The sequence below is a fragment of the Clarias gariepinus genome, chromosome 2 (genome assembly GCF_024256425.1).
Source record: "Clarias gariepinus isolate MV-2021 ecotype Netherlands chromosome 2, CGAR_prim_01v2, whole genome shotgun sequence".
NCBI classification, from domain to species: domain Eukaryota; kingdom Metazoa; phylum Chordata; class Actinopteri; order Siluriformes; family Clariidae; genus Clarias; species Clarias gariepinus.
The window spans coordinates 28,091,988-28,117,847 of record NC_071101.1 but is presented as its reverse complement, the minus strand read 5'-3'; the positions used below and the strand labels follow the sequence as shown (position 1 = coordinate 28,117,847).

Genomic DNA, 25,860 nt, shown 5'->3' with positions numbered 1-25,860 from the left:
TATTGCAAGAGTAAGACCACTAATTACTATAGGTTTTTATTCCTACTTTCCAATTCACCTAGATGTAACTAACATTTTTACGTCAAAGATTATAATCAAGTTCTTGAGAAATTTTATTTATTGGTGCTCATAATCACATTGAGAAAGAGGTAAGAAATACAATTAGACTATACGCTATACCACTGTTGATACAGGTAATATATAGGAGATTTATATCATCACGTCGTCCTGCCTGTAATGTGGTTTCTGCTCTATATGTCACTTACATGATCCTTGGGATCCCTTTAATATTCCCTGGCCACCACTGGCCACCTCCTGTGACAAGTGTACTGCTCTGGTGGTGATTTAAACCACTCTGGCATCTCTCCAGTACGGCTCTTAATTTCCATCAGCAGGAGAGCTTCCTCTTCCTCTCTCTCTCTCTCTCTCTCTCTCTTTCAGTTTAATTTAATTCAAAAGGGCTTTGTGAGATGTGCATGACAGTTTTGTAGCAGTATTGCCAAGAACTTTCAGAACATTCCAGTAAAGAATTGTTGTATCAGACTTATAGTCTATTTGCTTTTTTTGTGGGGGCTTATATATTAAAGCACATTGAAAGTTATCCTTATTGATTTCCATCCATAATAAAACTAGCTGACATTAGTCAAAAGTTTACATACTGGACAATCTTCATTGTCATGGCTTTTCTTGGTGTGTGTGTGTGTGTGTGTGTGTGTGTGTGTGTGTGTGTGTGTGTGTGTGTGTGTGTGTGTTAGGATTAATAGACAGTTTTGTCCTGTTAAAAGACTCAATTTCGTCCAAGCTTTAACCACTGATACCAGAGATGTCGAATCTTCTCCAGAAACGCCTAGTGTGTGGGTGCAGTTTTCCAACCCAAACAAGTAGATGCCACACCTGATAGTCTGTTGAAAGCCAAGAACCACTAATTAAGCAGGTGGAATCAAGTTTTTCTTCTGCTTGGTTGGAATGAAAACCTGCACGCACACACACACACACACACACACACACACACACACACACACATACCAGCCCATTCTGGGTAAGATTTGGCACCCATTATCTAGATGATGATTTAAGGTTATGCTAAAGAATTCTGAGGTCATCCTTCTTCTCCGTTATTTCATCCACTTTGGGAAATGCACCAGAAAACAGACTCAAGCCTGAGGCTAACACCACCACGATTAACAATCAGCACAGTGTTGTTTGGGCCTCATCTTCGGCACTCCAAAGAAACCTCTTGTTAAAAAATTCCACCTTGTCCATATTGTCAGCTGTTAACTTTAGTCAAGAATAAAGGTGTGGATTTTGGAGCAGGGACTTTCTTGCATGGCTAAACTTTCAGCCATTTTCAGTCTACTGTGATGTAAAACTTACTCGACTGTGGACAGTAACACTGGTGCTCCATCAGCTTCTAGTCCATAGCTGCCCTGCCCCTTGGTGGTTCCTGGTTGGTTTTTTGGTTTTGGTTTTTCGCCCTCTTTCAGAGGATCTACAACTTGCAATAGCATGTACTGATAGACAATTGTTCAAACTGACCTTGGAATCTAGAAACTCTAAGAGACATTTCTGACTTATATTTATTGTAAATCTACAATAAGTAAATCCTCTTTCTGAGATTTGCAATGATCCCTTTTCCCATTGTTCTGTGTGTTGATCAATTCAATGGGTGCTGTTAAACAAACACTTTTTTATGTTGGCACTAAGAAGCTACCAGTTGTAGTCAGTCATTTCGTTGTCTATTCGTACCATGGCCTACAGAAGAAGATGTATTTTTTTCTTATGGTTAGGCTATACTCATCAAGTGATTGTAGGCCATGGTACGAATAGACAACTTTCCAGGCATACCAATCCTAATCAGCCCTGTGACTACCCACTTTTCACCAGTCTCATGAATCTTCTTTTTCATTTGTGGGCCCTTCTTTACCTTGCAAAGTTTGTGACCCTTGTACATGCATAGGGTTAAGGACCTTCCGTAAGGGCCCAATGGTAGCAAACCAGTGGTGGCAGTGCTTGAATCCACAAACCTCCAATCAGTAACCCAGGCCCATTCCTGCCTTTTTAGGATATATAGTAAGTATACTTATAGACTCCTTGTTTATTTTAAGCCCCAAACTCTTCTACAAAGGTGTATGTTATATGACCATTCTTCCAAAGAAAAAGACCTATTCAGAAATAATGAAAAGATCAAATATTGCCATAACAAGTTCACAAGTTCAAAATAAGTGTATATTATTATTATTATTATTATTATTATTATTATTATTATTATATATGCTTCTGTCCAACAGCAGTTTACTAAAAGTCTTACAGTCCTACAGATCCTTGAATTGGTAGAAAGTTAAAATTTGTAACTTGTAAAAGTCCTTGCATTTCTGAAATCAAAACCTTTCATACTGTTAAAATTTTATTTGTAGATAAAAAAATTCTGACAATTCCAGAACTAAAACTATCAAACAAATGTAGTCACAGACCATTAAAAAAAAAAAAAAAACTGCCCACATCAAACGAGTCCAATTCCATCTTCATGGTGATTGAGTGGATCACATACATCCCCAAGAAGACCATATGGGGCCATCATCAGCAGTAGCTAGAGTAAAGGCCTCCATGCCTCCAAGTGGGGCACCAGGAAACCTTATGTTGTAGGTTTCCACATAAAATCCTTAAGATTTTATTGAGAGATAAAAAGTAATCTGTGCTATGGAGTTTTTAAGAATATACCTTATTAATCATAGCTTTCTGATCTGTGATGTCTTTTCCAAAATAAAAAAAATTATATATTTTCTAGTAAATTCTATTAAAGTAAAGAAGGACAATTACGGTCCAGGAGCATGTAATAAGACTATTTTTAAATGCCTTTATGTTTACATTATGCATTTCCATTATACCACACATACAATGTATTAGAATATAGATCACTAAACAAAGTAATATTATTAAAATGATCGTGTTATGTTTAATAGTTTAATAGCACACACAAATTACACATTCACCAAATATTCACACCATTTGCACCGTTTTATGATTATTATGGCAGCTCACGTCTCAAGTATAGTATAGAGTATATCACCTGCTCTAATAGACGGTAATAAATGTGTATAATTGGTTGCACGGTGGCTTTGTGGTAAGCATTATCACCTTGCACCTCCAGGGTCTGGGTTCGATTCCCGCCCCGGGGCATGGAGTTTTGGTTTCCTCTTGCAGTCCAAAGATATGCAGATTAGGCTAATTGCCATTCCCAAATTGCCCATAGTGTGTAAATGGGCATGTGAATGTTGACAAGGGGTCCTGCAACGGTTGTAAAAAAATGGGAATAAATACAATGGTTACCTGTCTCTACGGTCCCTAGTTAGATTACAGAACTTCCTGTATAGATGGATGGATGGATTGTATAATTACAGCGAATTTAAGCCAGTCATTTACTGAATAGAAAAATATCAATATCAAGGTTTACTGTTTTAATTTCAGTTTAATTTAATTCCAATGCTTTCCTTCAGTTGCAGTCTGTGAAGAGAAAGGGGTCCTTATAGTGTAAGGCTGTGCATGTGTCACTCCTCTGATCACTCTCTGTAACTTAGACACAACCACACTGCTATACTAAATATTTAAAAAAAAATCAGCATAGAACATTTTCTTATTACTCTGATCCCAAAACTGACAAGAAAAATATAAAACACCTGACTCTTACTTATATTAAACCCCTTAGGACAGAAACCGAATAAATCAGCTTTAATCACAATTTAATTTTCTCAAATTGTTGTCATACCCAAACCAGCTAATTCCAAGGGTTTTTTTTTTTTTTTGCCTACAAAAAATGCAGTTTTTGCCTTCTCTATCATACACTGACCATCCAAAACTAGCATGTGGAACAAATCTTAACACATAGCACACTCTCTAACTCTGAGTTAAGACTGCAGAAGGCCAAACATATCACATGGGCAATTACTCCATATGTGTTCTAGAAAAATCGTTTATTATTTCACTCTCTCTGTCTACACTCTTTATATCGAAGGAGATTTATCTATCAACTCCTATCCAGTGCTTTGATGCCTGTTCTTAGTGAGCTAGACGTCATGATGTCAGTATTTCATAAGGAGCATGATGTTCCACTTTGAAGACTAATAACACACTAATGAAATTCAGACACAGACCTGATTAGATCTGTCTGATCATAGAGCAATTACTGAAACTAAGTGAAAAAACATTTAATGGAAAAGACAGCAAGCGCAAGAGAGAGAGAGAGAGAGAGAGAGAGAGAGAGACACACACACACACACACACACAAAAGGAAGGAGGGTGATCCGGTGAATTGGGACACATTTTTGTCATGTAATGTTTTTCACAGGACACTTTATCGAAAAAAAAAATGTAATTCATTAATGTGCAGGTGAAGATACATACTGTAGTCAATATTACAGTAAGTGTTTGCCTTTTCCTTGTAGGGGAAAACTGAACATTTCTGTGCCCCAAATGCTTATTCTCTTATTTTTATGCAAACCGTTTTGTCAGTAACCAACAGAATATGTTTCCTGATATTCATCCAGAAAAAACAGTTCTCTCAACAACCACAATGTTTTGTGACATAAACATGTCAAATCAGCCATTTGTGGGAATTTACAATTATACAGACTGTCATAGTACAGAAATGTGTTAAAGTTATTACCTTGTGTATTATTTTAGCATGCTAGGATTTTGCATGAAAATCATTTGACAGGAGAATGTTGCATTTGCATTTGTACATGCACTTTATTGTTTTCCAAGGTATATTTAAAACATATAGGCCTAAAGGCCATAAAGGGTAGATGGTGAGCTTCATATCTTATTTATCCAAGAGAAATAACTTGTTCTCACAACCTAATAACTAATGCACACAAGATAATATTTTTTTCTTACAAGATACTTTAAAGCTGAACCTTTAAGTTTGTAAGTGAAAAGCAAGATGCATTAAGTATCTGTAAATATGAGTTGACCAGAACCCCTCCTGAGATGTGTGTAAACCTGGTAGCCAACTACAAGAAACATTAAAGTTAAAATTTAGCACCACCCTATCTGGCTAGAATGTGATAAAGAAAGACATTTGGACGATGGCCTATTTCATGTAACAACATATCTTTAAAAAAAAAAGTGTAGTTAACAGTGCGGGTTATTGCATTCAGGAACACTGCTAGACATACTAGGCTCACATGACCATGCCAAGACTTTTCACCTGACATACTATTTTTAGGGTCCCCCAGTTACTCAGGGGCTCTTGGCATCTTATATTTATTTACATCCTACACCTCTCACCCCACCCCTATATTGTATTCCAACCAATCACTCTCTGTATGGAACTTTTGCCAAGCAGAAGAGCATGTTCAGTTTAGATGTCTATCACAAAGTTGCTCTCCTAACAGAACAAAATACTTTCGTTCCCAGGGCTATACACTGTTTAAACATGTCAATAGGGTGCCTGGGGACTTGATTGAGGAACCATCTGACCAAGAATTCCAATCAGTACTTATGCTCAGTTATACATGTTGCTTGTCTATCCACTGATATTTATTATCATTTAACTATGTTTGCGCATGTGCACATATATACATGCAATATGTACAGAGCTTTAATAACTCAAATCTAACAAAATGCAAATCATTTGTAAACAAATGTTGTTAATGCTTTGGTTAAGTAACATTAAGAAATCACCAGGTTTTGCAATTACAGCTTTCATGCATTTTGACATGCAGTTTTTTACATTGCTGTTGGGTAACTTTATACCAAAACTTTATGCAAAAAAGCAAAGCAAAAAAAAAAAAAAGAAAGCAAATCCTCTTAATGACATAGCAGTTTACATAAGTTTATATAAGTTTTCTGAAGTTAATTGCAGTGTTCTCTTTTTTTTCCCAAAACTATATATATATATATATATATATATATATATATATATATATATATCACCTAAAGGATTATTAGAAACACCATACTAATACGGTGTTTGACCTCCTTTTTTCAGAACTTCCTTAATTCTATGTGGCATTGATTCAACAAGGTGCTCAAAGCATTTTTTAAAAATGTTGGCCCATATTGATAGGATAGCATCTTGCAGTTGATGGAGATTTGTGGGATGCACATCCAGGGCACGAAACTCCTGTTCCACCACATACCAAGGATGCTCTATTGGGTTGAGATCTGGTGACTGTGGGGGCCATTTTAGTACAGTGAACTCATTGTCATGTTCAAGAAACCAATTTGAAATGATTCGAGCTTTGTGACATGGTGCATTATTCTGCTGGAAGTAGCCATCAGAGGATGGGTTCATGGTGGTCATAAAGGGATGGACATGGTCAGAAACAATGCTCAGGTAGCTCATGGCACTTAAACGATGCCCAATTGGCACTAAGGGGACTAAAGTGTGCCAAGAAAACATCACCCACACCATTTCACCACCAGCAGCAGCCTGCACAGTGGTAACAAGGCATGATGGATCCATGTTCTCATTCTGTTTACGCCAAATTCTGACTCTACCATTTGAATGTCTCAACAGAAATCGAGACTCATCAGGCCAGGTAACATTTTTCCAGTTTTTAACCGTCCAATTTTGGTGAGCTCGTGCAAATTGTAGCCACTTTTCCTATTTGTAGTGGAGATGACTGATACCCGGTGGGGTCTTCTGCTATTGTAGCCCATCTGCCTCAAAGTTGTGCGTGTTGTGGCTTCACAAATGCTTTGCTCAAAGTTGCTCTTCTATCAGCTTAAATCAGTCGGCCCATTCTCCTCTGACTTCTAGCATCAACGAGGCATTTTCGCCCACAGGACTGCCGCATACTATATCTATCTATCTATCTATCTATATCTATATATATATATATATATATATATAAAGAGAGATAGATAGATAGATAGATCTGGAAAAAAAATAGGGAACCACTGCAATTAACTCCAGAAAACCTATATAAACTTATGTAAACTGTTATGTCATCAAGAGGAAGATGGCTCGTTTTCTTTTTGGTTGTCACTATACACGATTGACTACATATGTATTGTTTATTATGTTACTGTCATTGATACTGGATTTTTAAAAAATGTATTATATTGTATTATTTTCTAAGGGATCAATAAATATCTATTGTTATTGTAACTGTTTAAGGCTTTCATGATGCTGTCTTGCCTCCAAATGTATTTTAGAATCCCACCACTGGAGGGCAGCATTAAACTCTGTACTGAAATGCACTGCGGATTTCTCATGAATAACTGTAGTCTATGAGTATATTTGACGGAGTTTACACGTTTGTATTTTAATTCATGTGAAGAAATGACGAATTACGCAGTGGTTTAATGCTAATGTTGTACTAGATAATGCGGAGAGTTATTTCTGCTCGAAAGGCAGCTCTCAGCAAATAAAGTTCCACCTACAGGGGAAATGACCTACAACAGAGGAAGTTAGTCAATGTGGGAAAACCCACAAGCACACGAAACAAAAAAAACAAAAGAAAAACAGGGGGAAAAACTCATTGCTGCCATTTGAACTTATACACCATTTGACCAGTGCTGTTAAAAGCAGAGTTTTGGTTTTAAATCGACAGAAGCGGGCTTTATCAGCGTGCCGTTAGCGTCTAGCGGGTTGGCGCGTGAGTGAGGATGATGAGCTCCTCCAGTGTCACTACAGAGACGTTAGTGCGGAAGCTCAGTCACTCCACTCTGCGTCAACTCTCCGACTTTCTGGACCCGCAGGACGCGTGGAAAAGTGTCCTAATAGACATAAAGAAAGACACAGGGGAGCCGAGGTACACCCAGCTACACGTCAGGTACAGTTATATTGAAACTAAAGCGGTTTGTTTCTGAGACGTCCTTCTAACTGCTGATTCGAAACATGATGTGTCGTTCTGGGAATCGATTCACCATGGAAACGTGTGGATCAGCTACTCAAACATGGCAACGGAATGATACGTTATATATACAGCAGTAAGATTTGTTTATACATCCTTGTGTATCCCGCAGAACATCAGAGTTGTCAGGATGTGTGGTTAATATCTATCAGTATCACTCTCAGTGTGAACTGAACCAGCAAAGAAAGTAGAGTCCCAGGAGAGAACAAGAAACCAAGTAACCCGCATTCTGTGTGGTTGGTACAGTGGGTTGTTGCTATTGTGCAGCATAAACAAGTTCTCAGTGTTGCCAAGGGGTTGCTGGTTGTTTTTAGCTTCCTACCAGCTTGCTATCACCGCTGACGGATACTGATACAGATCTGATATCCAGCTTCAACAAGGATGAAAACCAGTACAAAACAACATTCATTCATTTACATTCTGTACCGATTATTCTGTATACAACGTCACAGGGGGCCTGGAGCCTATCTCAGGAGATTCGAGGCATGATTAGGCACAGTACACCTTGGACAGGGTGCCAATCCATCTCACATACTGTACAAACCATCTCAATCACTCTGAACAGGAAATTTGGGTATGCCAGTTAGCCTAATCTGCGTGTATTTCGACTGTGGGAGGAAACCCACTAAGCATAGGGTGAACATGCAAACTCCACGGAACCAGACCCGAGGTGGGAATTGAACCTGGGAGGTGCGAGGCATAAAACCGATTGACATTTACAGAAGATTTCAAGCACAGTGCACATGTTGATGAGACATTTAAATGGTGCAAATATTTTGGAGTTGAGCATTGAGCCAGCTGAGTGTCTCTTGCTATATGAGTTTGCGACAGAAAACATTTTTTAACACAATATTGTTTAATATTAAGCACCAGCCAATACAAAAATAAAAATATAGATTTATATGTATATAATTTTGTATAATAGCTTTTCTTTCGTGTCTGTTTGCAGGAGATTTGAGAGGTTGGTGGCGCAAGGTAAAAGTCCTACAGTGGAGTTGTTATATGATTGGGGAACCACAAACTGCACTGTTGGGGAACTGGTAGAAATTCTTATCAGTCACCAGCTGTTTGCACCTGCCAGATTACTACTGCCAGGTAAATGGATTTGTTTCCAAATGAATAGCGTGTTGTTGATATAAAGAACAATTCAATTTGGTTCTTATTTGTAGGTTTGTTTGGTGGGGCCTATCGTTAGGAGAGCAGGGACACTGTTTCTCTTTTTGATGCTCCAGTTTTCTTAATTCCAGGAAATACATAATCATATCTGAATACCTCCATTAATTGTGATTATAACAGTAAAAATCTTTGTTGGTGGTTAAGGTCCAACCAAACCATTTGTGTCATTAAAGATAAGCTCAGAAATGTTCTCCATTTTAGTGTTTTGTGTAGATATATGACTTTTGATTTAATAATGTGGTAGATATCTACTGTAGCATTGTAGACAATACAATTTGTTCCTTTTATGGTTTTCCATGCTTTTTATGGTTTATTAGAGGTTATTGTTCACTCTTAAACCCTGTTTAACCACAGCACAAAGATATTTACGATATATTAGATTTATGATATATACAATATATATTTAACACAAAGAAGTGGTAGACCTTTTAATTGTGGCTTCTATTGAAATGCCTCTGACATAGACATAACTGCAGCACCTGTTGAAACATATTGGAGATCAGTTGAGGATCCACCCACTCGATATCACCAGGAGCAGACTCAGGTTTGTGGAGTAAAATTGAATCAAGCACAGCTAGAAGAAGAATCGCCTTGCATGTTTCCTGACAGCACCACAGGACCGGAAGAGAGTCAAAAGCCTGCTGAAGAAGGTATGTGTGTCCACGTGTGTTCAGGTCATGTTGGAATTACAGTATGATATACACATCAATGCGTACCAGTCCCAAGCCAAAATTCTGATGCCTTTACGAGATTAACACCACCCAAAATCTTATTACCAATGAAAACAAATGAGCAAAATACACTAAGACTTTACTAATAATTTCTATTAGACAACAGAATCTACAATAAGATCTACCATTATCTTTGCTTTCCTAAATCCAGGTTTCTACAACTTTACTTATCGTGAGCTGACACAAATCACAGGGAACTGGGATGAACGGCCAGCTTCAATGGGAGGCAACAGACTGGGGGAGGGTGGCTTTGGAATCGTGTTCAAGGGTCGGCACAATATCAAGCCTGTTGCAGTAAAGAAACTGAATTTAGTAAGTATTTAAGTGATACATACAGTCAAGTGCACATCCTGTACCTTCCAGTGTACTGATAAAAAAATCATCACATACAGTAGGTGAACTAGTGTGTAATGTGGTAAATATTTTTATTCATCTGCATAAAGGTAGATGACCTGTCTCCTGAGGAGCTTAAGTCTCAGTTTCATCAAGAGATTCAAACACTGAAGAGGTGAGATAACACTAAGCACTCATTATCCCTACCAATCTGTCTGTCTGTCTGTGTGAGACTTTTGCCATCTACCTATGTGCCACTGAACTTAATCATAAGAGGAATAAGTCTAACAGTTAAATATTTAGATATTAAGATAGTAGGTTTGCTAACTGCATACTGCATTATTGTTTTTTTGTTTGTTTTTTTAGATTAAAACATGTGAATTTGGTGAATATGGTTGGTTATTCCAGTGACGGACATTGTCCATGTTTAGTCTATGTTTACATGTCTAATGGTTCATTATTGGATCGACTAGCATGTTTGGTAAGTCTTTTTTTTTTTTTACCAACAACAAATTGTTTGAATTTTAAGCAGTTTTCAGATTTAAATGGTTTGAACCCCCATTCATTCCTTTAAAAAAAAAAATTTTAATGACGATGCATACGTCCTATCCTACTTGTTCATGCATACGAATTAAATATTGTTTACTTTATTGTTTACCAGTGTTCTTTTTACTCTTAATAAAATATTATTGAATAATCCCTGTGCAGGACGGAAGCAGTCCTTTGTCCTGGCAGCTGAGGTGCGCTATAGCAGTTGGAACAGCCAGAGGCCTTGAATACCTTCACCACCACAATCACATACATCGAGATGTAAAAAGGTATTGAACTTACTGCAACTCTTAAATCTGCACCATTAGAATAATGCTGGTCAACTCTGGGGTCCATATCTTAGGATGTCAATACTATATTTTTTTTATAGCTATATAAACTAATTACTTACACTGAGCAGCTATAACATTAACACCGTCGCAAGGTGAAATGAACAACATTGATCACTAACTATACACCAGCAAACTGGTGACTCGATCATAGGCACCCAAGGCTCAAACATGCCCGCAGAGACCAAAGGCCTGCCTGATCTCACTGAAATCCAATGTAGCACGAATCACAGAAAAAACATCAATGCTGGCTATGATGGAAAAGCACCAAAATACCCAGTGCTCTATAGCTGGCTGAACGTGGGGCGCAGCAGGCAAGAGCCCAAGGCCTTCAAAATTCCCCAGATCATAATCTGATCGAGCATCCATGGGATGCTCCAGACAAACAAGTCCAATCTGAAGAGGATCCACTGCCAATATCCTGGTGCCAGGCACCACAGCACATCCCGAGGGGCCAGAGCTGCTCTGGTAGTACAAGGACAACCGACACCTAGGTGGTTTTAATGATCAATGTATATATACTTTTTTTTGGACGTTTCCTGTTTATTTAACAAATATGGATTTCATTGTGGGGATTTAAATCAAGTTCACACCTACAAAATAATATGTATGTTGCTTTGATTTCATTAATGTTCATTATGACCTATACCTAACATTTAAGACATTATAAGTAGCAGGTATTACTGGGTGTGTGGCAGGTCTATCAGAGCAAAAACATAATAATTGCAATTACTATCACAATGCATTAGTTTGTTAAACGTTTTCATATGAGGATAGTCATTATCTTTTTTGTTTTTGACATCTGAGGTAGCACATGTTTCGTCCTTACCAAGAAGTCAGCAAGGAAATCTGTGAGCTGCTGTGTTTGGTCCTGAGTGGTGCAACAGAAAATCATTTACCGTACCATTAGGAATTAGGAGATCAAATAGAAGTGGAATCATAAGAGCAAAATTGGCTGTGGTCTCTTGGTGGGAGGGATGGTGTTACTCTGTCAATCAGATTTGAGACAATCATGGGTGTCAGGACAGTTAACATGTTTCTCTGTGTGTGTCGCAGTGCCCTGTAATGCAGCATTTCACCTGTTTTGTAGAGCACCAGATTGTCTGAGGTTTGGGAATGGACTGATTTGTCCATTCCCGAACCTGTAGGTATACATACCTAAACACAGAGGAATAATTTAGCCTTGCAAAGCACCAGGAGCAGTCAACTTTCTGCAGTTTTCTCATCGTATACGTTCACAGTTGAATCAGTCAAGTTATTTGACTCCTGAATTTTGTTTATATGTGATGTGGACTGTAACTAGGTGCTGTTGGTTTCCTGCTACCTCACCCAGGTCACACATACCAAACTCTTGATGTAGGCGACTTCAGTCCCTTAGCAAAACTGTTAATACTAGATTCAAGCAAAAAACAATGAATGTATGTAAACAAACAAAAAAATGTCCAAAATGTGTTTTACTTCTCAGTGGAAACATCTTGTTGGATGAATCCTTCGTCCCCAAGATTTCTGATTTTGGTTTAACGAGGGCATCATCTAAGCACTCGTGTACAACAGTGATTACTGGGAGGATTGTCGGTACGACGGCTTACATGGCACCAGAGGCACTTAGAGGAGAAATCACCCCAAAATCTGATGTCTTTAGCTTTGGAGTGGTACGTTGATGCTAAATTCCTCCATAAATGTGAACCTGGACATTATAAACTTTAGAATGACAATATGAAACGGTAATATAGTAATAACAGAAGTACTGGAGGTAGAGATCATTTGTAAAACATATATAGTCAAGACACAAAATGAAGACAATTTAAAGAGCCGATAAATGAACCATATATAGGCCACAGTGTATATACTGTATGACATGTTTGTTCTTGCAGGTGCTCTTGGAAATTGTTTCTGGACTTCCCCCTGTTGATGAAAACCGGGACCCAAAACTTCTGGTCAGTCATAAATGTCATTGTCATACAAACAGAGCAACGTAATCACGCACATCATGAGTCGTGCTCTGGTTGAAGCAAGTATTTCTGTACTGTCATTTTTTTTCTTTCTCAGATGGAGATAAAGGATGAGATAGAGGATGAGGAGATGACACTGGAGGAGTTTATAGATAAGAAAATGCTGGATTGGGATTTAGAGTCTGTGGAAAGGACATACAATTTAGCCAGCCAGTGCCTGAGTGAAAGGAAAAACAGGAGACCTTTGATGAAGGAGGTGTGTCTTAATAACAATAGTAACAACAGTGAGCTGAAAACCTGTTACTATTAAACATTTGACAAGCCTGTTGCTGGATCAAGAGCCTGGCGTGTTCTGGTACCCAAATGCAGGCCATGTAGCAGGGGCTTATCAGGGGAAACCAGGCGTGTGTAGCAACGACAGTTTTTCCAGTTGCTATATTTCTTTTTAGATTATGTACAGTATGTCAGTAAATGTTTTGACCAAAAGCTTTATGTCAGGTTTCTATACCTAAAATCTCCAATATGTTTCTAACTTTGGAAGCCCTTTTTTTAATCCTCCTAAATAATGTCACTAAAGCAATCATGGTTCCACATACTGTAACTCAGAGATCAGCTTATATGGCCCTGAACAAACACATCTGAGTGCCTTTTATTAAGACGTATGCATCATTTGGAGCCGTAATATAATTTCCATCAGTGAATCCAGCTGTGCACAGTGTCATTGTGTCAAATGCTAAAGTGTGCTAATAATAATAAAATGCTTTAGGGCAAAACACAGCTTTAATAAGTGCTACAAATCTATAAAATGCACAAGCTTTGACAAAACAAAAAATGCATTCTAACCATAACAGCATGATTTGCATAATGTTTCTTGGTGTAGTACAGTGCCTGTATATGAATTAACTTAACTGAAAATATATATATTTTTTTATATTTGTGTTGTGGTTTCATCTGCTAGGTGCTTGCTGAGCTGGAGGGATCATAAATCAACTACAAGCAGACCAACGAGAGACTGACCTCTAATTTCCAAAAAAATCTAAAATGTGATAAAAATATTTGTTCTTTCAGTTATTTAGATATAAATAATTATTTAGAATAAATAATTTAAATAAGTCAGTATGGATTACTGTTATTAAATTAAGGGAGTCATTTGGGTTTTAAATATTTTTTTATTAATTAAAAAAAAACATTACAGAGAAAAGCACTCTCAAGACCACCAGACATGAGACATTTAACTATATAATTCCATTTACATGGGTGTTGGCTCGTGCACATGTTCAACAGTGGTTTATCTGGTTTGTGCTTTAGTAATAGTAGCAATTAATGAGTGAAAAACTAAACAAATTATTTTTGTAAATAGTTATTTCAAGTAATTCATTGATTAAAAATTCTGAAGCCAATTCATCTTGTCTGTTTGTCTTTTCACCTTATCTATCCGTGTACAGTGTAAAGTTTTACATGAAGCTTGTATGCAGCTTCACTTTTTACCCAGTGGGTCAGGATGTACATCCAGGACGTACTTTAGGTTAACTGGCTGCTTTTTGTTTTTTTTATTTATTTATTTTTGCCAATCTAACTTAAGATTGATGTCAATCAGATCCAACCTAACTTATCCAGATCTCAACAGGGCCAACTTCTATGCAACTGCTGCTTCTAATCACTTGCATAGAGAAAAAAAAAACCTTTTCTTGGCAAAGATTAACATGAGCACGTGACAGTCAGTTATATCAAAAATGATACTTTTATTGTAATATAAAAAGCAATGTCTAATGTTAATATATCTGAGTTCATAAATGTGAGATACAGTGTTTTGTTGTGTTGAATACATCTATATAACTTAGGCCTCATGTAAAAATACAAAATCTTTTACACATAGTTGGATTTTTTTTTTTAAAAAAAGGAAGAAAATGGGTTTCATGGAGGTCTTTTTGTTCCTGTTCACATTTCAGAGCTTACATGCTCATGCTAAAGTAGTAACCGTAACAATTCTTACTGCACTTGCTGACCATTGCACAATACTAATACATGAGATTTGTAATTCATAAAATGGTACATTCTACCGCCATAAATGTCACCTTCCTATCATGGATTATGTCATACCAACATTCATGCTGGTGTTTCTACACATGTAAATCTGTCTGACTACAATGATGCCAGTGTCATGTGTGTGTTGAATTGTACTACACTTAGTAAGATTTGATTGTTTGCTCTTGGCATTAATTAACACTTTTTGTTCGCATCATTCATTTTCAATCAATTTTAGTTAGCTACAGAGGTCTATTCACGTAACATGAGTAAGTTCCAATGCGTGCATAGTTCAATATGAGGCTGCTGTCTTTGCATTGATTTGGGGACAAAATATACATATGCTTTTTTGTTTGTTTGTTTGTTTTAAAGGTAGATAGCTTTGTTTCAAAAGGGCCTCCATTTTCTGGAATGTTCCACTGGAGTACAAGGAGCGGGGAAAAAAAGAGGGAATGTGGTCAAATGTGAGTTTAATCATCAGCCTCCTCGCCGTCTCCTGGGTGTCGAGTGATCCTGCGATCGCCTCTCCTTCCAGCAGGACCTTTGGGTTTAGCGAACGCCTGTTTGTGCGCATGCTGTTTGGGGTGCACCTCTTCATACAGGAAGTCAGCTGTCAGTTCCTCCCCGTTATCGATTTCCAGCTGAGGTTGAGAAAAAGATATACAGATAAATAGGAAAATGTGGGCTAAAAAAAAAAAGCACTTAAAGGTAAATCAGAAGGAGAAAAAATATTATAAGCCATGTCTATAATTGGGTAGAATCCTAGAGCATGAAGGCGGACCTGAAAACATGTTTTTAGCAATGTTGTTTTAAATGTATTGTCATTAATGTTGAATATTTTGCAGTATAGTCAACTGGGGTCAGGTTTGTTACCAAATCCTGCCTTCTGCATTATTGGTTTTAGGAATTTCATATATGAATGTCATACACTACCGCTCGAAAGTTTGGGATCACTTTCTAACTCCATGGTCGTTCCTGAGTTTTATTTCTTTCTACACTGTGAAACAACGCTGAAGGTGTCCAAAATATGCAATAATCTCCTTTGAACAGTTGATGGTGAAAAGTGTCTGCTACTTATGATTTGTAAAGCCTTCATAACGCCTCTAATCTGAGTTGCTGTTAATTGGTGATTTCTGAGGCTGGTAACTCTAAATGAACTTCTCCTCTGCAACAGGGATAAGTTTTGGTCTCGCCCTCATGTGAAGGTCTTCAGAGCCAGTTTCATCATGGTGCTTGATGGGTTTTTTCAAATGCACTTAACATTACTGTTCTTGCAAGAACTATTCTAGGGCGTGTCTTAAAATAACAACTGACTGTTATTGTTATGTAATTACCTAATTCCGTATGTTATTGTACAGTTTTGAAATTCCTAGTACTATTGTAGAATGTAGAAAATAAATCAGTAAACAAAAACAAAGAAATCTGCAAGTGATCCCAAACCTCTGAGCGGTAGTTTATGCTTGGTTATCTCTAGAATATGAGTATAATCAATCCTTCTTCAATCCTAGATCATTTCCTGGTTTAGGACTTGAATTGGGACATATTTTATTTAAACATTTATTAATTATTAAATCTTAGTGTCAGCATAGGTCTTTAACCAGGGCTGCTCAAAATCAATAGCCTGATGGCCTAAGGGTCAGGAAAACCTGAACTGACTAATGTGGCTTGTAATATGAATGTAGACATTTATTGGCAAGTCACTGAGTTTTTGGCCAGAAACAGTTTGTTTCACCAAATCTAGCCACGCCCCCTGTAATGCTAGACTATTATTAAATACCTCATAGATTAAATTATTTTTGCATGTTTTGATCAGTGGTAGGTGTTTAAAAAAGTGTTCAAAAAGTCCAAGCCTGCTATACAATGCTGAAACAGAAGTACAGCTCAGCTTGTGTTTCAAACCCCAATGCAGAAGTCATTCTGAAACTTCAGTATCGTCCAAACTTCCGAGTACATAATGTGTAGATCAGTGATACTGAGCAGTGTTGGAATAAACATGGCCACAGTTGGGATGAAAACTGGCTCTCATGAAAGCTAAATCTTTATTTTTATTATTATTATTAATTATGATATTGTTATTAATAACAACATACCTCATGAATCTATATATATATATATATGTATATTACAATAATGTAATTCAAATGTTCTAAAAATTAAATAAAACAGTTAATTGTTGTTTAAATAAATCATTGCAATATACTGTATATATGAGTAATAAACAGTTCTAAAAAAAAAAAAGGTTTCATAGGAAAAAAGTATTTAAAGATTGCTGCCTATGATGAGGATATTTGGCCACTGGAACTGCTTGACTAGCAATTTAAGAAAAACTGATTTAGATGTATAGGGGTCACTGTTTTTGTTTTTTTTTGAGACTCATGTCCATTTAGGGGTTCCGTACAAAAGAGAAAAAAAAAACATTATTGATCAACCACACTAATATTATTTCAGTTTTTGTACCTTTTTCTCTACTTCCATTTGCAGTTTGTTCTCCACCATGTCTATTAGGGGATTCTTACAGCTAGAATAAAGCATCCTCTCTTTGATACTGCAGCTGTAACCAGGCATCGAGTAAATAAACACTGCAACAGACAAAATGTTACGGAGATTTCAATGTGTGATCATCTTAAAAAGTGAAGAGGGAGAAAAATGTATTGCATTTCACTTTCACCGAAAGACACCAACACACTGGCTGTCTCAAAGCAATTGTACAGTAGACTAATGTTTATTAATCTAATCTGCATTTAATATAATAAGAAAATAAGAATAATAAATATCACTATAAAGGCCATGTCCATCTTTACACCTGTCTCATAGCCTTACATCCACATGAAATAAAAAGTTGTGTTTGGTGAACTAACTTCTTATTTGCCAATCGTGACCTTTGCAGAAAGCCTAGGCCCAGCTTAGAAAGTCCAGTAAAAAAAAACAAAAAAAAAACATTCTACATCAATATGTGGAAACACATTTACGCTCGCTTAAAGTAAAAATGATAAAAGTGTTTTCCTGGCTTTTGCTTCAGATTTAACTACAGCACTATTCTTATTCAGCACATTCTGTTTATAGCAGAGTTACATTAAAAATACATGGATGCAGACATTTACCTATAGACTCCAGACGGTCTCCCTCATGTGTGTGTTTGTAGAGGAAGAAGTGGTAGCGTGCAGCATCTTTAGGAATCCTCTTGGGTAAATCTTTCAGTTCTGTCAGCTCAGTGTTCGAGAGCATGATGAGCTCCTTGTCAAAATCAATTTTCTGGTGACAAACGATATAGAGATGTAAACTTTTTCAGCCTTTTGACTGTCAGTGTCTTTAAATGACATTGCTATGAATCTTCATATTTCATGATTTCAACCCATTATGGACTTGTGTCCCTATTCCACTCACCTTCCTGGTTTTAAAAATAACAGACCACTACCATTTCACTGCTTTTGTGGTAACACCTTCACATGTTTTATATGTAAGTGAAAAAGTAAAAAAAAAAAAAAAAGAAAAGGAACTGGTGTTGCTATCTGGAGATCTATTCCATCTATGTAATGTAATTGTTATAAAATCACAACATATTTGTTCAAGACAAACGGGGACTTGTCTCATGAGCAGAAGAGGAGTGCATACTGTTAGTCCTGCGGGTGGTGACATGTCTTCTATTACCATATGGTGGCACTAATGTGTCAGGCCACGCGCATGTTAAGCAAAATGGCGTGCAAGAGTTTTAGTGCAAGCATGGAACAGCATGTTTTGATAAACTTTCGAATGAATGAAGGCGTAAAACCGATTGACATTTACAGAAGACTTCAGTCACAGTACTGCAGTAAAATATTTAAATGGTGCAAAAGAAATTTTTGTGTGATGTATGTATGTATGTATGTATGATGATCCCGGCCAAAGTGGCTCGAGGCCCACTGCGCTCGTTTCAGGCAGTCTAATCATGGCTCTGGTGTACTGAAAAAACTCCCTACCTTGATGGTGTCCTAACACTAGTAAAATTCTGGAATAAGTAAATTAAAGGAGCAAAGGATTATATACAGAAATTATACGGTACTTTTACCTTTTATAACTGCGCTCTGTTATTCTGCACAATCAAAGTCCCGGATTGACTTGAACATCCCTAAACATGATAAGATTTCAAATCTGAAGAAAATTAAATGTTAAATTTTCTTAATGTGGTATTTGTTAATCTGTAAGAAGCATAGCTGCTTGAGACAAATCATGCAGTAAATGATAGTGCATCATCCGAATGAGCAAAAATCTAATTAAATCAAACTGATAATCTGCCTACAGTTCCCAGCTCTAATGCCGATGCAGGCTACACAAAGACTACAGATCAATGCATTATACTTCAATTTTGTTTCATTTAGTGTTTTCCACATTAAAACCAGCTAAACCTAAAGCAACAGCGTTGCACTCATGCTCGAGACACTGACTACATTTTCAAACCAATACTGTAAGCACAGCAACACTCTTTTGGAATATCTGGAGAATATACTGTACTGTATCTAAACCAGGGTCACTACTGATGCTTACCAGCTGGACGTAGTTGAACGTCTTGTCCTTGAATTTCTGCAAAGCCTGCATGGCTTCCCCATGCAAGGGGAAAGCCACACCCTGCAGCGTCTGCTGCTTGGTGTCCACGCTGATGTCAGTCTGCACCTGCACACAGACAGATTCAGCACAAATTAAATATACCGTATGTGCTGATTTATATATATACACACACACTGATCTTTAAATATTCTATATACATTGATAAGATAAAGAATGCATAAACAGCATTTTTTCATCATTTCCTGAATAAAGTATATACCCCTTCCCTGAATAATGTTTGTATGAACAACAGGCCTGTCTTTTTTCGCTTTTTCTAATAATAATTAATTCAACTAGATTCAGCAATAAGCTTTTTTTTATCTGTATTATTTTTCTTTCAAATACACTGTGAAAATCTTCTAGACCTCATAAGACCAGTGCAGTAGTTGCTAGCTTCTCTTAGTCACTTCCTGTTTGCAATTTCTCCTTCTCTGTTCGGTTATCGTCAGAAGTGAGACATGGTCCAGCTTTTTTCAGCACATTTCCTTATAAGGGTATGCCCTCATGACATGCTATTCCCATTGAAAACGAGGAGTTCAGCAGTTACTGTGCAAGACAAACTACTTTTTAGAAATTGCATGGGATAACGATGCACAGAGCCAAAGAATAATAAAGCTTATCGACATTACATATTCTTTAAAAAACTCTCAGCTTTGCAGGAAACATGGTAAAGGGGAAGTTCTTACTCGACCCAACGTATTTACTCATTAGCTTCTGAAAGTGTCCAACTATTTTTTAACCTCTCACTCCACTCTCACACTTTTTTAACCTCTCACTGCAACCAATTTGACATTGCACATATTTACAGAGCATATGCTCTTCTTTACATTTAGAAGTATGTCAAGGTTAAGGGTTTTGCTTAAAAGGTCCAACAATGGCAGCTTAGCAGTCTCAATTTTAAATCACAATCAACTCAGAGCAGTTACCACTAAGTCACAGGTAGTGACCTACAGGTTCATTTCATAGTCATATTTAACACTGATGGCACTAAATCTTTCTAATCTAAAACCTACAGTACTGTGCAAATGTTTTGAGACACCCCTCATTTTTCAGTCCAGTGTCTTTACCTGATCGGTTTAAGCCACACAGTGAGCTATTAATCATTCAAGCATAAAAACATCTAACTTAAAGCATGAACCAGTGAGAAACAGTACGGATGATGACAGATGATGCTGAATGCTGAGGTGTTGGAACAGACGAGAGAGGAAATGAGGTTGCCGATGAGTTTGTTACATAAACAACCCTCACTCACTCTCTCACTTATTGACTCACACTCTTTATCCTGTATACAAGATCGCATGGGGGCGGGGTACACATACACACACTTATTCACACACTATGAGCAATTTAGGAACGCCAGTTACCCTAATCTGCAGGTCTTTGGACTGTGGGAGAAAACCCACCAAGTACGGGGAGAACATGCAAACTCCATGCACACAGACTTGAGGCAGAAATCGAATCCCCGAAACCTGGAGGTGCAAGGCGACAGTGCTAACCACTAAGCCACCGTGCCGCCCACATAAACAACCAATTTCCAAATCGTATCTTCAGGCACAATGCAGCCTGTCACAGTAAAACATAAAATATTTATTTCATTTAATCTAAATTTTTGAGTTTATTTACAATAAAGAATTGAGATGGTGCAAGATTTTTGCATGGCGAGTTGTAAATGTTGTTGTTGACCTAAATGAGTTGTGTGTACCTCTCTGAGCTTAATCTGGCGCAGTTCCTCCTCAGCAGCAGACAGTGGAAGGGGTGCAGCCTGGGACGTGAGGTACTTCTTGTAACCGCTCAGAGAAATGTCATCCTGAGAAAGACCATAAAAGTTCAGACTTTTCAGGTGGTTGATTTTAAATAAAAAGTTATTTAAATGTGAATTAGGGATTTCTGAACACTGTTCTGGTCAATGCAACAAAAAAAAGCACTAATAAATGTTGCTGATAAAGTTGTCTTTTTCATCTTTAATAGTTATTATGTAATATATAGCATGTTAAACATGGTGTGTTTATAAAAAAAAATAAGGATTATAGATTCAGACAGCTTTCTAGTGTTTACTAGACTTAAGTGCATCTCTAATCTCTATCTACAGATTTAAGAGTGGATGCTCCTTCCTATACTTTAGCTTTAAAGAAAGACATGTCACAGTCACCACTTTTTTTTTGCTCACTTTATCACAAAGAAGCTTTCGCGTATACAGTAAATATCGCTTTCCTTCTTTAATATACATACCTTAACAGTACCAAATATTTCATCTTTAATATGTCCACCCCCAAACTCCTTCTTCACTGTAGCCCTGGTAGCAGCATAAAGCATTTTATGTCTCACCTGTTGGGACAAATGACGAAATCAAAGTTATCCATTAACCGAATGCAAATATGAATTTTAATCCATGCTATTTGACTTCAACTACACAATCTCACTAATGCATTTCAAAACGACCATCACATAGTGTGTCCTAACATTTATTTCAATATTCTCTTATACATTTAGATGTATTAGATGTAATATCCTTTTCTTATTCCATACATTCTGCATTAAATACAGTCAATGTGAAAATTAAATAAAAAAACAGGTCTTTGATTAGAATAGAAGTATAGTATGTGGCTGATAAAGAACTGAAACTTCTTCACAGACACACACAAGAACTTGCGACAAAACTTGCTGCATAAATAGCCAGTTGTACCCATGAAGAGGCTATATCAGAGGGCTGCAGGCAAGGATCAGGAAACCAGACATCATTATTGAAGTACTGAGACAACAATAATGGAAGTCTGTAATATGTGTAATATAGCGTCCTTTGTTTGCTCAGTACATTGATCGACGTGTAGGATTTTAAAATCAAACACCACAACTGAACTCAGACCTGTAGACATGTTTCAGAAACATCTAGCCACACCCAGGATTTTGCTGACAAGCCCTAACCTGTTGCACTTTTACTGTGGCATGGAGTCTCTGTTCAAAGGTATTTTTGCTTCACTGAACACATAGATTTGCTGGCTAAACTATTCACTTCAATCTGCCCTACATAACAACAAAAAAATTAATTAACCTTGAATATACATGAGTCAAGAGAGTAGCATCCAGCTCAGTTTGTTTCCCTATCCATTTATCACAATATAATCTTATCATATGTTAAATATCTTACAGGAGAGTGGTCTGGGGACCAGGCGATGAAAATCCACTCGTGTCCTTGACTGTTAGTAGAGTCCAGTCTGTATAAAACGTAGCATGGTAGATCCTTATCCAGAAGAGGAAGAACTAAGGAATTATAGTCTTGCTCCCAGCTCTGAGATGCTCGCTTGGTGTCACCGAGCGCTAGCTGTTCTGTAAAGCATAAAAAAAAAAAGAAAACAAGAATAATACAGTGCTGATTTCATCAGGATGACATTCAGACCCACAAGGCAATGCATATTCATGATAGCTCTTTACTTCATTATTATGAAAATAAAAACTGGCTTATTTCAAAGGTGAGCTGCTGTTCTTGAGACTCCTCTGCCATGAACAATTTGAATAACATTGGATAGTAACAACACATATGCAATTCATTGCATTTAAACAAAACTATGAAGAAATCAGTACATATTAAGAGGTCTTTAAGTACATATTGGTCAGTACTAGTATGGACGCAATCTATATAATCAGTTCATCAACACAAACTTTGTGTCGTTGTGTTTCATAATAGCCGAGCAAACAGCATTAGCACAAAACACCGCATGTCACACCTCGGGCATCTGCCATGCACATATGAACAAAAACAGGAAACTGAAAAAAAAAACTAGCCTTATTACAAATTACTAAATGTTTTATTGTCCAGAATAAAGTGTAGAGGATCAGACATTTCAAATGAGTGACCGACTGAATCTCAGCATTCACATGTGGCATAAAGAAAGTAAATAACTTATGACTCATGAATCGGGCCTTCTTGCAATGTTGTGCAATACACATTGTAATCACATTACAAAGCAAATAATAATTCGCAAAAAAAGAAAGCGCTTATAGTGTCTTCTTACCATCTTTGATCACAATCTTCAGAAGTCTATAATCTCCATTCCTGGCTTTGGCAAATATGTCTTTCACCTCCGCAGAAGCTTAAAGATAAAACACACAAAAATAGAACAATTAAACAAACAACAAGCAAGTGAAGGAAAAAAGCACCATCACGAGCTTCATTTCTCAGTGTACGTGGTCCCGATTTTGTTACACATCAAGTGCTGAAGTCCACATCTGTATCACATCTGGACCCAAAACCTGTCACTCAAAATAGGCTTTCTTGTATTTTGTAACGTGGCACAGGATTGTAGAGCAACACAACATGTTCAGTTAGAAAATAAATAAAAAAGATTTTTAAAAATGAAGAATGCAGTACGTTTAAATGAAGATACTGTGTTCTGGTTGAGAGCTAACATGCACATTGCCTTAGCTTACAGAATACATACATATTCGACTGGTCCAGTAGAGTTTCTTTGCACTGGTTTGGTGAGCTAATTATTTTACCAAATGTTGCTGAGCAGAATAAATAACTCAATATGGAAGATGAGGAAACTGCTGGAGATTCAATAAAATGGACAATAATGCTTATGTACTTTTTTAACTTATTTAGTTTAAACTGATCTCAAGTAAATCACACCAGAACCAGCCAAACAGAAAAAAGTTAAAACCAATCTTTTTAGTTAGAATCAGCTTGGACTAGTCAAATTCGAACATTACAATTAAAACATAATCTTTATTATCATTGGTATGTTTTTGTTCCTATTTATCTTTTACTGCAGCATGCAAAAAAAATAAAAAAATCCTTGTTCATTCTGGCTGCACGCTCACGGTCACCTCACGCCTCCAGAACTAGAGGTTTGAATCTCGCCTCCAGTCTGTGTATGTGGAGTTCGTGTGTTCTCCTGCCGGGCTGATTTGTGTTCCTGTAATTGCCTGTAGTGTAGGACTAGTTGAGTGCGTGTGTGTGTGTGTGTGTGTGTGTGTGTGTGCTTGTGCCCTGCAAGAGGTTGGCACTGTATCCAGGGTGCCCTGGGTTAGGGTTAAAATTAAATTATTAGCCACATGTACCTTACAGCACAGTGAAATAATCTTTTTTGCTAGTTAGGAAGCTGGAGTCAGAGCACAGGGTCAGGCAGGATACAGCAGACAGGGTTAAGTGCCTTTCTTAAGGGCTCAACCGTGGCAGTGCTGGGGCTCGTACACATGACCTTCTAATCAGCAACTAAATGTCTTAACAGTTTAAGCCACCACTGCCCCAGACTCCAGCCCCGCTGGCAACTATACACAAGACAAGCAGTGCTGAAATGTATAGGATGAATGGATGGATGAATGGTTGTTAGCTCCAGCTGTAAACTCAAACATTCAGGAATGAGCAGCAAATTCTTGGCACTTAGTTCACAGAGCAGCTGCTCTTCCAAAAAGTAAGGTGTCTGACCTAAATATAAATTATTAGAGCAGGTAATTTAGGGCAGTTTGTAAATGGGCTATAACCCCATAACCCTGGTAAAGCATTACTGATGATCAGGCGGATACAGTATTTGGGGTGGAAATGAGCCATCTGTGTGTGTGTGTGTGTGTGTGTGTGTAGGCGTTGCCCACTTCCACATCTCGCTATATCACTGCACAGCAACACTGATGTTGTTAGCCACCAGCCTGAACGAGGTGTAAACACGCTCGCGCTTCATTGATCTCAATCACGATCTTTAAGCTATAGCGTTCAGATAAAACTAACCTCACCTCCATGTCTGACAGAAAGCTTAACGCTGTCTCTCTCACACACACACACACACACACACACACACACACACACACAGCTGAGCCAGACCCGTGCGGAATCTTTTCAATGAATCTCTACAGAAATCTCTACTCTGAATCGTTCACATGACAAACACATCATATAAGAGAGTACGCGACACGACAGTTAAAGGGAATGTACCTTGAATTCCAGTTTGATGGGACATTTTCTCCTGCACGGCGAGCGGTTAATCGGCGGAAAAAAACCAGGAAGAAGGAAATAGAACTACAGTCACGTGACCGGCTCCGGTTAGTGTCGTCACTTGTCTTGCCTCCAAGCGCATTTGTTAGAGATTGCGCATGTGCAGTGTGACATTGGGACTTGATTTATTTGTTTTTTATTTTTTTGCTGAAAACAAGAACACACAATCCAAACAGCATAGTCAGAGAAGATAAAAGGAGGAAAAGGTAACAAAAAAAAGAAAGAACAGAAGATCAAATCATAATAATAATTATTATTCAATAATTATAGTAATAATTATAATAATAATTATATATTATATTGTGTTTTATTTGTTCATATTTATTTATTTACAACTGC

The 25,860-nt window shown here is 37.4% G+C and overlaps 2 protein-coding genes across 2 annotated transcripts; one reads left to right on the top strand and one right to left on the bottom strand.

Annotated features, from left to right (window-relative positions):
• Positions 1 to 7,439: 7,439 nt before the first annotated feature.
• Positions 7,440 to 14,329, top strand: irak4 (interleukin-1 receptor-associated kinase 4). The gene is made up of 11 exons (XM_053477945.1): positions 7,440 to 7,778; positions 8,809 to 8,954; positions 9,500 to 9,685; positions 9,918 to 10,078; positions 10,210 to 10,274; positions 10,466 to 10,580; positions 10,808 to 10,917; positions 12,443 to 12,629; positions 12,852 to 12,914; positions 13,027 to 13,185; positions 13,888 to 14,329. Exons 1-11 carry the CDS (start codon positions 7,612 to 7,614, stop codon positions 13,912 to 13,914), a joined length of 1,386 nt encoding a protein of 461 aa, XP_053333920.1. The 5' UTR covers positions 7,440 to 7,611; the 3' UTR covers positions 13,915 to 14,329.
• twf1a (twinfilin actin-binding protein 1a) lies at positions 14,079 to 25,594 on the bottom strand. The gene is made up of 9 exons (XM_053477958.1): positions 25,462 to 25,594; positions 23,546 to 23,623; positions 22,681 to 22,859; positions 21,765 to 21,860; positions 21,238 to 21,342; positions 19,476 to 19,601; positions 18,056 to 18,206; positions 17,412 to 17,533; positions 14,079 to 15,595 (listed from the first exon to the last, which is right to left on the bottom strand). The coding sequence occupies exons 1-9, from the start codon at positions 25,484 to 25,486 to the stop codon at positions 15,425 to 15,427; spliced, it is 1,053 nt and encodes a 350-aa protein (XP_053333933.1). The 5' UTR covers positions 25,487 to 25,594; the 3' UTR covers positions 14,079 to 15,424.
• Positions 25,595 to 25,860: the final 266 nt, after the last annotated feature.